At 38.6% G+C, this 13,157-nt stretch overlaps 3 protein-coding genes across 5 annotated transcripts; all 3 read left to right on the plus strand.

Annotated features, from left to right (window-relative positions):
- The first annotated feature begins 87 nt into the window (after positions 1-87).
- LOC147278576 (NADH-ubiquinone oxidoreductase 20 kDa subunit) lies at positions 88-1,753 on the plus strand. The gene is made up of 2 exons (XM_086252679.1): positions 88-610; positions 1,185-1,753. The coding sequence occupies exons 1-2, from the start codon at positions 213-215 to the stop codon at positions 1,417-1,419; spliced, it is 633 nt and encodes a 210-aa protein (XP_086108805.1). The 5' UTR covers positions 88-212; the 3' UTR covers positions 1,420-1,753.
- Positions 1,754-4,364: 2,611 nt separating this feature from the next.
- Positions 4,365-10,499, plus strand: LOC147278577 (KH domain-containing protein). The gene is made up of 6 exons (XM_086250660.1): positions 4,365-4,775; positions 5,047-5,330; positions 5,635-5,724; positions 5,802-5,873; positions 6,046-6,162; positions 9,047-10,499. The coding sequence occupies exons 1-6, from the start codon at positions 4,439-4,441 to the stop codon at positions 10,187-10,189; spliced, it is 2,043 nt and encodes a 680-aa protein (XP_086106786.1). The 5' UTR covers positions 4,365-4,438; the 3' UTR covers positions 10,190-10,499.
- A 717-nt stretch (positions 10,500-11,216) lies between these two features.
- Positions 11,217-13,151, plus strand: LOC147278578 (uncharacterized). Of its 3 annotated transcripts, none has more exons than XM_086252681.1 (3): positions 11,217-11,442; positions 11,926-12,150; positions 12,777-13,151. In XM_086252681.1, the coding sequence occupies exons 2-3, from the start codon at positions 11,948-11,950 to the stop codon at positions 12,961-12,963; spliced, it is 390 nt and encodes a 129-aa protein (XP_086108807.1). In that variant the 5' UTR covers positions 11,217-11,442; positions 11,926-11,947; the 3' UTR covers positions 12,964-13,151. The 3 variants fall into 3 exon arrangements, with proteins under 3 accessions (XP_086108807.1, XP_086108806.1, XP_086108808.1); XM_086252680.1 differs by having other exon boundaries at positions 11,938-12,150; XM_086252682.1 differs by having other exon boundaries at positions 11,220-11,442; positions 11,958-12,150.
- The last annotated feature ends 6 nt before the right edge of the window (positions 13,152-13,157 follow it).

The raw sequence follows: 13,157 nt of genomic DNA on the forward strand, positions 1-13,157 counted from the left end.
AAAAGTCTAAAAGTAAGAGAGAACATTGATGCTTGTAAAAGAAAATTGGTTAAAAAATTATTGAAATAAAACCTCTGAAATTCAAACCACAAGGCCAAAAGTACTATTTTATTAGGCAGATGCAAAATTAACAAGGAGAAAGAAAGTAAGAGCCTGAGGCCAGCAGCTTCCTCAAATCTCTCCTGCATTTCTCAGCGTTCGCCAAGGACACCATGGCTCTGCTGACTCGAAGCTTACGCGTCCTCCCTCTTCAGCTCTCGGCTGCCCAGAGGGCTCTCTATCTCCACACCAGCGTCCCCTCCCTCTCCTCCGCTCCCACCCAATATGCTCGCCCTCCTCCCCCCTCGGCCTCGCCGCCCCCAGCGGGCCTTTCCAAGGCGGCGGAGTTCGTGATCTCCAAAGTCGACGATCTGATGAACTGGGCCCGCCGCGGCTCCATCTGGCCCATGACTTTTGGGCTCGCTTGCTGCGCCGTCGAGATGATGCACACCGGCGCTGCCCGCTACGATTTGGACCGCTTCGGCATCATCTTCCGGCCCAGCCCACGCCAGTCCGATTGCATGATCGTCGCCGGCACTCTCACCAACAAGATGGCCCCCGCGCTCCGCAAGTAAGCCTTCTCTGTCATTCACTCCCCCTTTTTTGGCGAATCGTTTTTTAGGGTTTTGCATTTTGTTTGTAAATGTTCGATTTGAATCGGATTCTATTTACCAAATAGAACCCCAAATCTGTTTCTGAGATGACCCGAGCCATTTGGAAAATTGGAGCTTGTCTCTGCTGAGCTCAATTTAGCTGAACATGTTTCGGGTTCTGAGCTGAATTTCACTGATCGCCTATTGCTATATGAATTGAAATCCAATGGGGATAACATGTCGACCCTTATTTGTAGAACCCTAATTTGATTTTATTGCATCTATTCTACTAATAAAAATGCACATTTCTTCCTACCCAAAAAAAAATATATATATGCACATTTCTAGTTATGCTGATAGCAAAGACTAAGATTAGCTTGTAATTTTTTTTTTTTTGGTATTTGGAGATTATTACTCTTTGTTTTAGGGTGTATGATTTCCTTGGATTTGGGAATTAGAAGTTCTTGACCTTTTTCAATCTTTGTGTAAGTTGTGTTGACAAAGGGGTAACTGGTAAGTGGGTTTGATCTTCATACTGAAACTTTGCTGCAGGGTTTATGACCAAATGCCTGAGCCTAGATGGGTCATCTCCATGGGAAGCTGTGCAAACGGTGGTGGTTACTACCACTACTCCTATTCTGTTGTTAGGGGTTGTGACAGGATCGTCCCGGTTGATATCTATGTGCCGGGCTGCCCTCCCACTGCTGAGGCCTTGCTCTACGGTCTCCTCCAGCTGCAGAAGAAGATCAACAGGCGCAAGGACTTCCTCGTTTGGTGGACCAAGTGAGGGCATTCATCTGGTGTTTGGTTGACAGCTTTGGCTAAATCTTATCAAATAATAAGTCAATCTGGGGTGGTTTGCCCTGGCTAGGCACCATGTAAAGGGGGAGAATTGCATTTACATGTTATAAATTTAGATCCCAGGGTGTCATTTGTTGTTCTTGCGCATATTTCTGTCGTTTTGGAGCTATAATAGTAGCCACAGATCTGTAAAACTTTTTTTCAGTTTTGTAAACTGAGTGCTTGAACTATTTTCCATTGTTTACTTGTTTGATTGTTGGAAGAAGCTGCTTATAGTTTTCCTTTAACCTGGGATCAAATAATGTGCTTGTATTTGTGTAGACCCTTGAGTTTGTGGTTTCAATTTTAAGTAGCCATATATTGTTGTTGGTTCTAAACTCTCCCTTTATGGGTGATCACTTCTTCTAGTGTTGCATTGCAGATCTTTGGTTGCAAGCAGTAACTTTTCCTTTTCCTGCTTGAAAGATGTGGGTCATGGCTACGTCTCTGGTCTTACATTCAGTAACCAAACTAAATCACCTTGTTCTTTAACTTGAAGGCAGGTGCTCTGAGTCACAGTGTAAGTTAAAAGTATTGGGAATTAGTGAAATAACCGTGAAACAGTTAAACAAGACATTCATCTGTAGAAAACAGCCAGCAAAAGAATATTTCTTACATACAACTATACAAGCAAAAGGGAAGCCTTTTCTGTTCTGATTAAAAGGGAACCTTTTTTTTTCAATCTGAAAAATGGTCTTGAATAATAGTACAATTTGACAACATAAAATCACCTTTTATATTATATGATTAGACATATATGCATAACTTATATATAAGTTTTATTCTAATTTTTTTTTTTTTTAAGTAAGTTATCCTAAGTAAATAAAATAAAATAAAGTCTTCACTACGAATCATGGTGGTCTACTGAGAATGTACTGTATTTGTACTCGTGCATGAGTTATTTATTCCATATTTTATATTGTTATTTTTCCTAGGTACATGAGTTAATTCTCCATAAATATTTTCTATTTTCACTCTTATTTTCTTTTCAATACAAAGGAGCAAAAGAAGGGAGAAGACAATCGAATTTTAGCCTTGAATATTAGGGTATATGCTCACTACTTCATCCGGAGGAGTATTGTGCTTCGTCGGCCATCTTCGCTGTTGCTTAGAGAAAGAAACCCTAGAACTCTAGAAGAGATAGAGGGAAAGAGATAGTGAGAGAGATTGGGTGAGGTGGAGGCACTAGTGGGTTTTTATATGATGTTCTGTAGTCGGAGATCTTTTGCGTTTGGGTATGGGAATAAGGGTCTATAACCTTTACTAGACGGAAAGAATAAAAAGCATAGAAGTTGGACTATATTCCCGCAAAAACAAAAAAATAAAGTTGGGGTATATCATATTCGTATATGAGATGATAGGAAAGAAGTGGTGGTGCGTTTGGATGAAGTAATTTGAAATTACTAAGGAATTCACAAATGACGAAATTTAAAACGATGTGATTTAAAATTTTAGAATATGTAAATTCTCTTGTTTGGATAACATATAAACATAATGGAGTTTAAATAAAGAATTTATGGTAGTTTTAATTTTTGATGCATCAATTCAAAAGAGTGATGGTGGTGGCGGTGGTGACGGTGATGGTGATGGTGGTGGTGGCGGTGACGGTGATGGCGGTGGTGGCGTTCTTGGTGTTGCTATTGGTGGTGGTGGTGGCAGTGGCAGCGAGGGTGGTGGTGTTAGTGGTGGTGACGTTGGCGGCAGTGGTAGTAGTGTCAACATGGTCGACACGACTTATTTTTCTTTTGTAAAAATTGAAATTTTGAAAATGACACCAATTTAGGTGGAATTTAAAGTTGGAATTTACAGCCTTCAAATCCCAAGTTTTTTTCCACCTAGAATTTACAAAATTCTGTATTTATTGACCCAAATAAGGAAATTAGAACATGTAATTTTTTAAATGCTGAGTTTTGTTTAAATTCCATGGTGTGTTTGGATGGAGGAAAAAAACTTGGAATTTAAACAAAACTCAGCATTTAAAAAATTACATGTTCTAATTTCCTTGTTTGGGTCAATAAATACAGAATTTTGTAAATTCTAGGTGGAAAAAAACTTGAGATTTGAAGGCTGTAAATTCAAACTTTAAATTCCACCTAAATTGGTGTCATTTTCAAAATTTCAATTTTTACAAAAGAAAAATAAGTCGTGTCGACCATGTTGACACTACTACCACTGCCGCCAACGTCACCACCACTAACACCACCACCCCCGCCACCACCCCCGCTGCCACTGCCACCACCACCACCAACAGCAACACCAAGAACGCCACCACCGCCATCACCGTCACCGCCACCACCACCATCACCATCACTGTCACTGCCGCCACCACCATCACCGCCATTTCCAACACCACCACCACCACCACCATCGCCACCGCCACCGCCAACACCCCAATTTTAGCCACCACCATTTCTTCTACCGCCTGTGGGCCATTACCCCTACCAATATGGTCAACTCACTATAAACATCATTTTTATTAATTGTTGCCACCATCACCATCACCATCACTCTTTTGAATTGATGCATCAAAAATTAAAACTACCATAAATTCCTTATTTAAACTCCATTATGTTTATATGTTATCTAAACAAGAGAATTTACATATTCTAAAATTTTAAATAACATCGTTTTAAATTCCGTCATTTGTGAATTCTTCAGTAATTTCAAATTACTTCATCCAAACGCACCAACCACTTCTTCCCTATCATCTCATATACGAATACGATATACCCCAACTTTATTTTTTTGTTTTTGCGGGAATATAGTCCAACTTCTATGCTTTTTATTCTTTCCGTCTAGTAAAGGTTATAGACTCTTATTCCCATACCCAAACGCAAAAGATCTCCGACTACAGAACATCATATAAAAACCCACTAGTGCCTCCACCTCACCCAATCTCTCTCACTATCTCTTTCCCTCTATCTCTTCTAGAGTTCTAGGGTTTCTTTCTCTAAGCAACAGCGACGATGGCCGACGAAGCACAATACTCCTCCGGTCCCGATTCCGGAAACAATAAGCGAAAGTACGAGGAGCAAACGACGCCGTCTACGCGCAGAGTCACCGGCTTCTCAGCCCCCATCACGTCCTCATCGCCCGACTCGGCTCCTCCGTCGTACAGCAGCGTTCCGCCGCCCGTTGACGACATCCAGCTGGCCAAGCAGCGCGCGCAGGAGATTGCCGCTCGATTGTTCAACAACGCCAGTGGTGGTGTTGCTGCTGCTGGCCTCGATGCTAAGCGCCCTAGGGTTGAGAATGGCGGTGGCTTCGATTCGAGTGACAAGGGTTTTAGCTCTGCTCCGAATGGTTCGCCTTCTCCCTTCAAAATTTTGTTTGCTCTGTTTGATTTTCTGTACATGTTTTTTTTGTTTTTTTATTGAGTTTATGTGGGCTTATTATGTTTTCAGGGTTGTTGGTTATGTAGAATTTCTGTAAATTTGTGGCATTTAGGTTAATATTTTGCTTTTTAGGGGCTGTAGTTGGTTCAAAGATTTGTGTGAGATACCGTGTGTGTGATTGTACATGTTTATGGTTTGAATGCTAGAATTGTGACTATGGCTTGGTGAATATGATACAGATTTGAAGCCTCACTTGTCAAGCACAGCTCCTTCATCGATCCCTGTATCATATGGCTTCCAGGGCTCAAGCAAAAAGATTGATGTTCCAAATGGCAGGGTCGGTGTTATAATTGGTAAAGGCGGTGAGACTATCAAGTATCTGCAGACCCAGTCTGGAGCCAAGATTCAAGTTACCCGAGATGCTGATGCGGACCTCAATTCTCCAACTAGGATGGTGGAGCTCATGGGTACTCCAGACCAGATCGCAAAGGCTGAGCATTTGATAAATGAAGTTCTTTCTGAGGTTCTGCTTGGACATCTAATTTCTGTTGTCCTTTTTTCTTGTGCTTTAACTTTCTTTAATGCTTTTGGGCCACTATAGTTTTGAATATTATATATGCATTCCCATGTTGATAATACCAAGTTATGCCTGGTGGAATCTCACTGGCCAATAAATGGCTTTCTTTGTTTTAAGTTCTAGACCATGGTTATGGTCATCATCATCTATTCATCTTTGCCTTTGTTTTAACTTTTAGGTAGTTGAGTTTAATTAAAATTGGTACTTATGAATGTGGAAATCTGTCTTATAAGCTCTTTTGTTTGGCCAGGCTGAATCAGGAGCTCCTGCTATAGTTTCTCGAAGGTTAACTGTACAAACTGGAGCTGACCAATTTGTAATGAAAATTCCAAACAATAAGGTACATGGTTGTTTCTGCATTTATCAACGTCTCCTCATGATTTAGTTTTTAAGGGTTTGTGACCTGTGTAATTCTAGGTTGGTCTTGTAATTGGCAAAGGAGGTGAAACGATTAAAAATATGCAAGCTAGGACTGGAGCTCGGATTCAGGTTTGTTTTGAATCTTGCCATAATATTGGTATCTTATATGTTTACTATTATCTTCTCTGGAACTTGAAAAGTATTCTTTCAATCAGTTTTCTTGATGTGTTTCTATCTGGGTGGTGCATGGAATGGCTTTTCCTGTAGTATTTTGTGACTGGAATGTCTTGATTCTATTCAGGTGATTCCTTTGCATCTCCCCCCTGGTGACACATCACAAGAAAGGACGGTACAGATGGATGGGACAAGTGAACAAATTGAAGCTGCAAAACTCTTGGTCAATGAAGTTATTAGTGAGGTATGTTTGGTAAATGTAATTTTTAGAGTGTATGCACATTTCTGCATTTTGCTCTGTTTTTAATTTTCTTTCTTGCAGGGCATAAGGTTTTTATTTTGTATTTTTTTAATTTTTAAATATATAATTGGTAAATCATATATATAACTGGCAACATATTGTTTCTAATTGCTTTTGCACTTGATATTGTTAGCCTTCAATTTTTTCCTAGCAACCTATTGTTTTTTTATTTTCCATTTCATGTCTTATATTGTGAATGAGATGTATAATTCTGTTATCTCTTAAATGAATTTGGCTGATTTTTTTTTTCTTTCCGAATTTCATGTTCGTTATATGCATTTATATTAAACAAAAGGTTATGATGTGATTTCTTTACCGAACATGTACTCTATATCTATGTTTTGTTTGTTGTAGTCTATCAGGGTGTGATCCTTTTCACTCTGTATCATGAAAGGTGTAGATATTTTTCCCATTCAAGATGTTCAGTTAATTGTTTTAGCAATTGGTGGGCCACATCATGTTAAATTTTGTACTGCAGTTGGTATTTTGAACTTATGTCAATGGGCTTATATCATAACCTTATGAAGGATTGAATAAGTTCATATAACCCTCAATTGCCTTTCTTCACTTTTGGTCTTATTTATTCCACAAATTGTGTTTTCCTCTGATCTTGTTGCCGTGCACAGCGTATCTGGCTGAGAATTTAAGTCTAACATGTCAAGTGAACACTGGAAGGAGCAGGCTCCTGCAATTCTTTCTGCGTTGATTATTGAAACATATGCTGGTTTGTAGTTTCAACTTAGGAACTGGATAGCATGTTAATCAACACCGCCTAAAATCCGTTTGGATCTTATATAGATGAATCTCTAACTGTATATATAGAACATGCAGGGTCTTTTGAATTGTTATCTGAATGGATATCTTATATATCTGCAATAAGTTTCTTCTTGCCATATGAATAATGCAGATAGTGTTTAATCTGACTTTTAAGAATTGGACTGAGGTGAAATTTAGAAGTTTGAAATGCCCAGATATTTTGAGGAGTGATTACTACTGTTATTAAGTTGTTCTTGGCCATATGCTAGCTTATTAGAAATTTAGTCTTTTGGGGAGGCCTTGTTTATGGGTTTAGGTTATTAAGTCTCTTAAAAGCATCCTTAATTCCAATGTTGTTCAACATTACAAATATTGGTTATTCAATGAGCGATAAATTATTGGGATACCAGCTTGTTCTACAATCAAATGTGCTTATTACTCTTGTACCATATGACTGATATTCTTATTGGGAACTATTGTAGGGTTAGTTTGTATTGGACCATTGGTGACACCAACATGGAATCCTTTGTGTTGGTGTTCCCTCAGCAGAACTCTGGTATGGTTCTAAATCCCATTTTCTGGCATTTAGTAATGGTAATTGCGGAGAGAAGCTTACTGTTGTAGAATTGAAGGTCAATAGTACAACTTCCGGAAACTTTATAACATTTTACAGATGTTGAATTAATGAAATTGATATTGTAGTTTGTCCATTGGATACCTTAATTTTAGTCATAATTATTTAGTGCTTCACTTATTTTGAAGCTTGTATGAAATATTTAGATATCATGATAGTTGATACTAATTTTCAAGTAATTTAACTGTTTGTTTTTAGTGGTTTTAAATGTTCTGTATTTCGGTTATTTTGAAAATTTCTTTAGATTATTTGTTTAGAAATTGCTCAGTTTTATTAGTTCCCATTAACTACATTTGTCCTTCTTTGTTTTGCTGCTGGATTTAATTTCTAAGTACCATTTTATTCAAGTCCAGATTTTGTCCAACTTGGAGATTACAATTAGTCAGTCTTACCTACTTTCTCTTATTTTCTTTTTTCCCTGCCATTTTCCATTTCAAATACATTTATTGACATTAATCATGATTTTTCTTGAAAGGATAGTCTTAACCTATCATGAATTATACATATTGTGGGTCCTTTATCCTGAATTATCCCAAGTCTCTTATTCCCTTTCTCTTTATTTTATTTTTTTTTATTTAGTATTTTGTTAATTTTAAAATGAAATCTGGAAGTGTGCTTGTTGCTCATCTGCTATCTGCTGATTCAGTTAATAATTTGTTTTTTATTTTTTAGCTTCACACTTATGGGCAGTTGAAGTGTTTTTTTATTTTTTATTCTATTTTAGTTTTTATGCTGCACTCATAAGATGATCCATGAACTTGTGATCCTTAAGCTGGTGACATACGCAGGTTTTTCTGTATTGATGCAGATATATGTTTTTTTTATTAAGCTTAGATCTTTGATTCTCTGAATGTGATTTAAAATTTCTTAAAAAGTTTGAAATTTACTGTTCCTTTATAACTGGGTAAGCTAAACTATTAGGGATGTATTAGTACTTGGACATGTCTTCTGGTGTGAAATATAGGATGTCTATTTGTTGAAGCTAATTAATGCTTATGCATTGCTTAGTTGTTTAGTAAGCTAGTCTATTGTATGCACTTTGAACTTATTGCCATGATAGTTGCCTCTTCGTGGCATTTAGGGTTCATATGTCTGTTAGCTTTCATGTAAAAGCTTGTATAGTATTGTATTATTTCTGTACCCATTCGCTTCAAATAGGGAGAGGGTGGGCTTCTGCTGGAGTAACTCAATTAATACAACCACCAGTACGGTATGTAGGCGTTTACAACTTTTCCTAATACAATATGAAATCCTTCAATCACTGTCTTGATATATTTGCTTTTCTATTTGTTATGTGTTCTGTTGGTTCTTAGATTTCTTCTTCTATAGTTTTCTTCCAATGTTTGTTCTTGTACATCCTTTGCTTTTTTTATTCCTCCATGTTCCAGCATCATGGAAAGTTCGCCATGGTTATTTGTGAGAACAATTTTCTTGCAGAACCGTGTTAGGAATCCAGCAATGGCTGGAGGATATCCTCAGCAAGGTTATCAAGCACGACCTCCCACAGGCTGGGCTCCTGGTGGTCCTCCAATGCAGCAACCTGGTTATGCCTATGGACAGTCTGGAGGATATTCTGGCCCATCACCACAGTATAATGCATCTCAGCCTCCTTATCCAGGCTATCCTCCTCAACCAACATCTGGTGGATATCCCTCCAATTGGGACCAGTCAGCTGTTGCACCAACTCAGCAGACTTCACAGGGTGGTGGCTATGATTACTATGGCCAGCAACAACCTTCACACCAGCAGCAAAACGCTGGTGGTCCTGCTGCACCAGCTGACAATGCTAGTTACAATTATGGTCAGCCGCCTGCTTCAGGCTATAATCAACAAGGACAAGGTTATTCTCAAGATGGCTATGGTGGATATCATGCACCCCCTCAATCTGGGTATGGCCAACCGCAAGCATATGATCAACAAGGGTATGCTGCAGCCAGCTATGGTAATGTGACCAACCCAGCTCAAGATGGACATGCTTCCTCTTATGGTACTCAGGGGGATTCAGCCCAAGCACCTCCTGTTCAGGGCCAGCAAGGGTACAATGCCACTCAACAGCCTAGCCCAAACCCTGCAAGTTACCCTCCCCAAGGGTCTACTCAACCAGGTTATGGAGTGCCCCCAACTTCTCAAACTGGTTATGCCAGCCAACCACCTGCTCAGCCTCCATATGGACCTGGATATGGAACACCTCAGGCACAAAAACCTCCTGCAAATGCTCCAGTTTATGGGCAGGCTACACAGTCACCTGTGCAGCCAGGCTATCCCCATTCTCAGCCTCCACCTTCTGGTTATGCTCAGCCAGATTCTGGAACCCAACGTGCCCCAACATCTGGCTATGGTGCTGCAGCAGGTCAGGCAGGGTATGGGCCTCCGTCTTATGGTGCTCCACCAGTCAGTCAGCCAGGTTATGGGCAGGCACCACCACCCTACAATACATCTTATGGTGCTGGATACACACAACCTCCTGCGTATTCTGCTGATGGCAACGTGAACGGGACCTCTCGTGGGACATATGATGCTCCACCAGTTTCACAGACTGCCCCGCAAAGTGGAGTTGCCAAAACTTCCCCACAGAGTTGATATAGGTCATGGTGAGTGGGGGTTTTAACATTTTGGTACCTCTGAAAGTTTTATTGTATCTGTAGTAAGGCTAGTTAGGTTAGTATTTATGGGACATTTTATTGGTCTTGCGTTATGTTTTCAGTATTTTGGGTTTGTATGGACGGTGGTTACAAGAATTTGTTGGATCATGCTTTCTCTGTTATGTTTTTCTACTCTGAATGCTAGACCTATCTCTTTCTTTTAAGTTCAGCTGCTACTTACTGGCAGTGTTATTTATTTGTGAAGGTTAAGTGACATGATGAAAATTATATGATGCAGATTGTTTTTCTATCACCTGCACTTGTTTGTTGATGTTATTAAGTAGGATCTTTTAACTACAAGCTTTCAGATTTTTAGTATTTAGTTGGAAATAACAGAATAAATGTTGGTCTGAGGAAATTGAAAGTTATTGATTTTCATTGTGATGGGCTGCAAATGGGAATGTAATTTACTCCAATGGATGGGCTGGACTGCAAGTTTAGCCATTTTGTGGAACTGGACAAACATATTGTATACCAAATCATCCATCACAATACGTTTTAAAAAAAAAAACGTACTCATCCTATCACAGTACACTTTGATTTAGAAAGACTAAAAAGCAACTTCCAATTTATCAACATTGCAAATTCGTATAAATAGTATAAAAGAAACTATACGATGGACAACCAGCTCTTTTTTGGGTATAACCCAACTTGAAGGGGCTATGAAAATTATGATATATAGATAGTTTTTTCATATAATCTCTTTTTTTCTGAAAATATTGTTTGATTCGTATATGATCTTGGAAAACATAAAGGTTGGTACGGTTATGAAAAATAATATTATTTAAATATTTTTTTCATATAATGTCTTTTTTCTTAAAAGAATGTAAAAGCTAAAGGTTGAGCAATAGGAGGTCAACGCAGTAAAATGCAGAAAGCAAAGAAATTTAAGTAATAGTTGCTGCTCTCACTTATCTCTAATATATGCACGTAAAGTCGTAAACGCTTGTAATCTTCCATTGCATTGTACGAGTCGAGTAGAGTGGGGCCAGTGGGCCATCTGATTGAGGTGGTGGCTTTGATGACGTGGAAACCTTTTAGTGGCGGCAAGTGAACACCGGATAGACCTCACCGGACTATAGCACGCCAACGTTACTTGGTGGCTACTCTGCGAACTCAAGCCAGCCTAATAAAAACCCAAGTGTTCTCTCTCTCTCTCTCTCCCTCTCTCAACGCGCACAGAGCAGTAAGGTATGCCTTTGCAGTGTATTCTTTTTTATTCTCTACACTTTCGCTTTAGATTCTTCTTGCATATGATGATGATATCTATGATTTTGGATCTATATAGAACTTAACACCCCAAATCCCAAATCTGTTAAGCTCTTCTGGCATAGTATGGTGGTATGTATGCGTATTTGAAAATGCAATGCTTTTTCCTCAAGAGTCCCTGAAGCTTTTATAGCACTTTTAACCATGTAATCTAGCGTGGCTTTGACTGTGAATTGGGTTTTTGTGATGGTAAACTATGAATGTAGCTTTAACGTGCAACACAGTTTTCATCAATATTCTACTCTTAATAGCTTTGGGATCTTTGAGATTATGGTTCTTGAAACTAGGGGTTGTTACTCAACGGTACACTTACTGTTAGCTTCAGAAAAAGGATATCTCTTTGTTTCTGTTTTTGCTTTTATTTTTTGAACAATTTTCCTCACAAATACAGTGATTTCATATTAGGTTAGACATTAGTTTTATTCTTATGTTTCAAGGTACCATGGCATTGGCATCCAAGTTGGTTCAGTTACAAGCCAAGGCTACTCAAGCTTCAAAGCTTGTGGGTAAGCATGGATCTTCCTACTATAAGCAGCTATTGGAGCAGAACAGGCAATACATTCAGGAGCCATCGACTGCTGAAAAATGCAGCCTTTTGTCGAAACAGTTGTTTTATACCCGTCTTGCAAGGTCAGCCACTCAAACCCATATCATATTTCAGAAATTTCAGGCCAAAGTCTGATATGAAGATATCAAATTTGCATTTTTACTTGATGTGATTTCTTTTGGCTTTCATTACCAGAAATATGATATGTGGACCTTAAAAAGGAGAAATAGTTTTTGTCTCGTTCAAGTTTTCAACCATTAAGGGCAACAGTATTTGATTTTTGGCCAAATAATATTAAGAGTTATTGCACTTAATGGGGCAATTTAGAATGTAATGCCCTATCTGATTACAATTGTTTTTGAATAGTTTTATTATCTCTCCTGAACATGCAATGTATAGATGAGTAGCTTAATACGTACTAATGTTTTGTGACAGAGGTAGTGTCTTCATCTCACTACCTCCAAAATAACTAATATTTATAGGATGAAGATTCTTAGAGCCATTTTTCTGCCCATCCATTTTGGTACTAACATAGTTAAAGTCTCATGCTTCTTTTTGTATGATTGAATTGTAATGCTTATTATTCATGATTGTAAATTTGAACCAATGTGTTTTGCATATGGACTCTGCACACCATGAACCATATTCACACTTTGTAGCTTATTCCTGCTTATTATAAATCTCTATCAGTATCTGTATTGTGGTACAGTGTACCGGGGCGTTATGAATTGCTCTGGAAGGAGATTGATCATGTCAAGCAACTTTGGAGGAATAGGAAGGAGCTGAAAGTGGAGGATGCCGGGATTGTTGCCCTGTTCGGTTTGGAATGCTTTGTCTGGTTTTGTGCTGGTGAGATTGCTGGCCGAGGATTTACATTCACTGGTTACCATGTTTAAGTGCTGGGTTGTGAACAGGGGTGATCAACCCATTTTCTCATCTGTTGATTTTGTTATCCATATAAAGGTTATTTTGGTCAATTAGATATGAAATACGCGCAAAAATATTTTTGTGAGAGGTGAAACTGGGGAACCAATTCATTAACCTCAATGATTCTTCAATTTAGTTTTATATTTACTGTCTGCTATTCAGA

This window comes from Dryas octopetala, chromosome 7, assembly GCF_963921425.1.
Source record: "Dryas octopetala chromosome 7, drDryOcto1.1, whole genome shotgun sequence".
Taxonomy (NCBI): Eukaryota; Viridiplantae; Streptophyta; class Magnoliopsida; order Rosales; family Rosaceae; genus Dryas; species Dryas octopetala.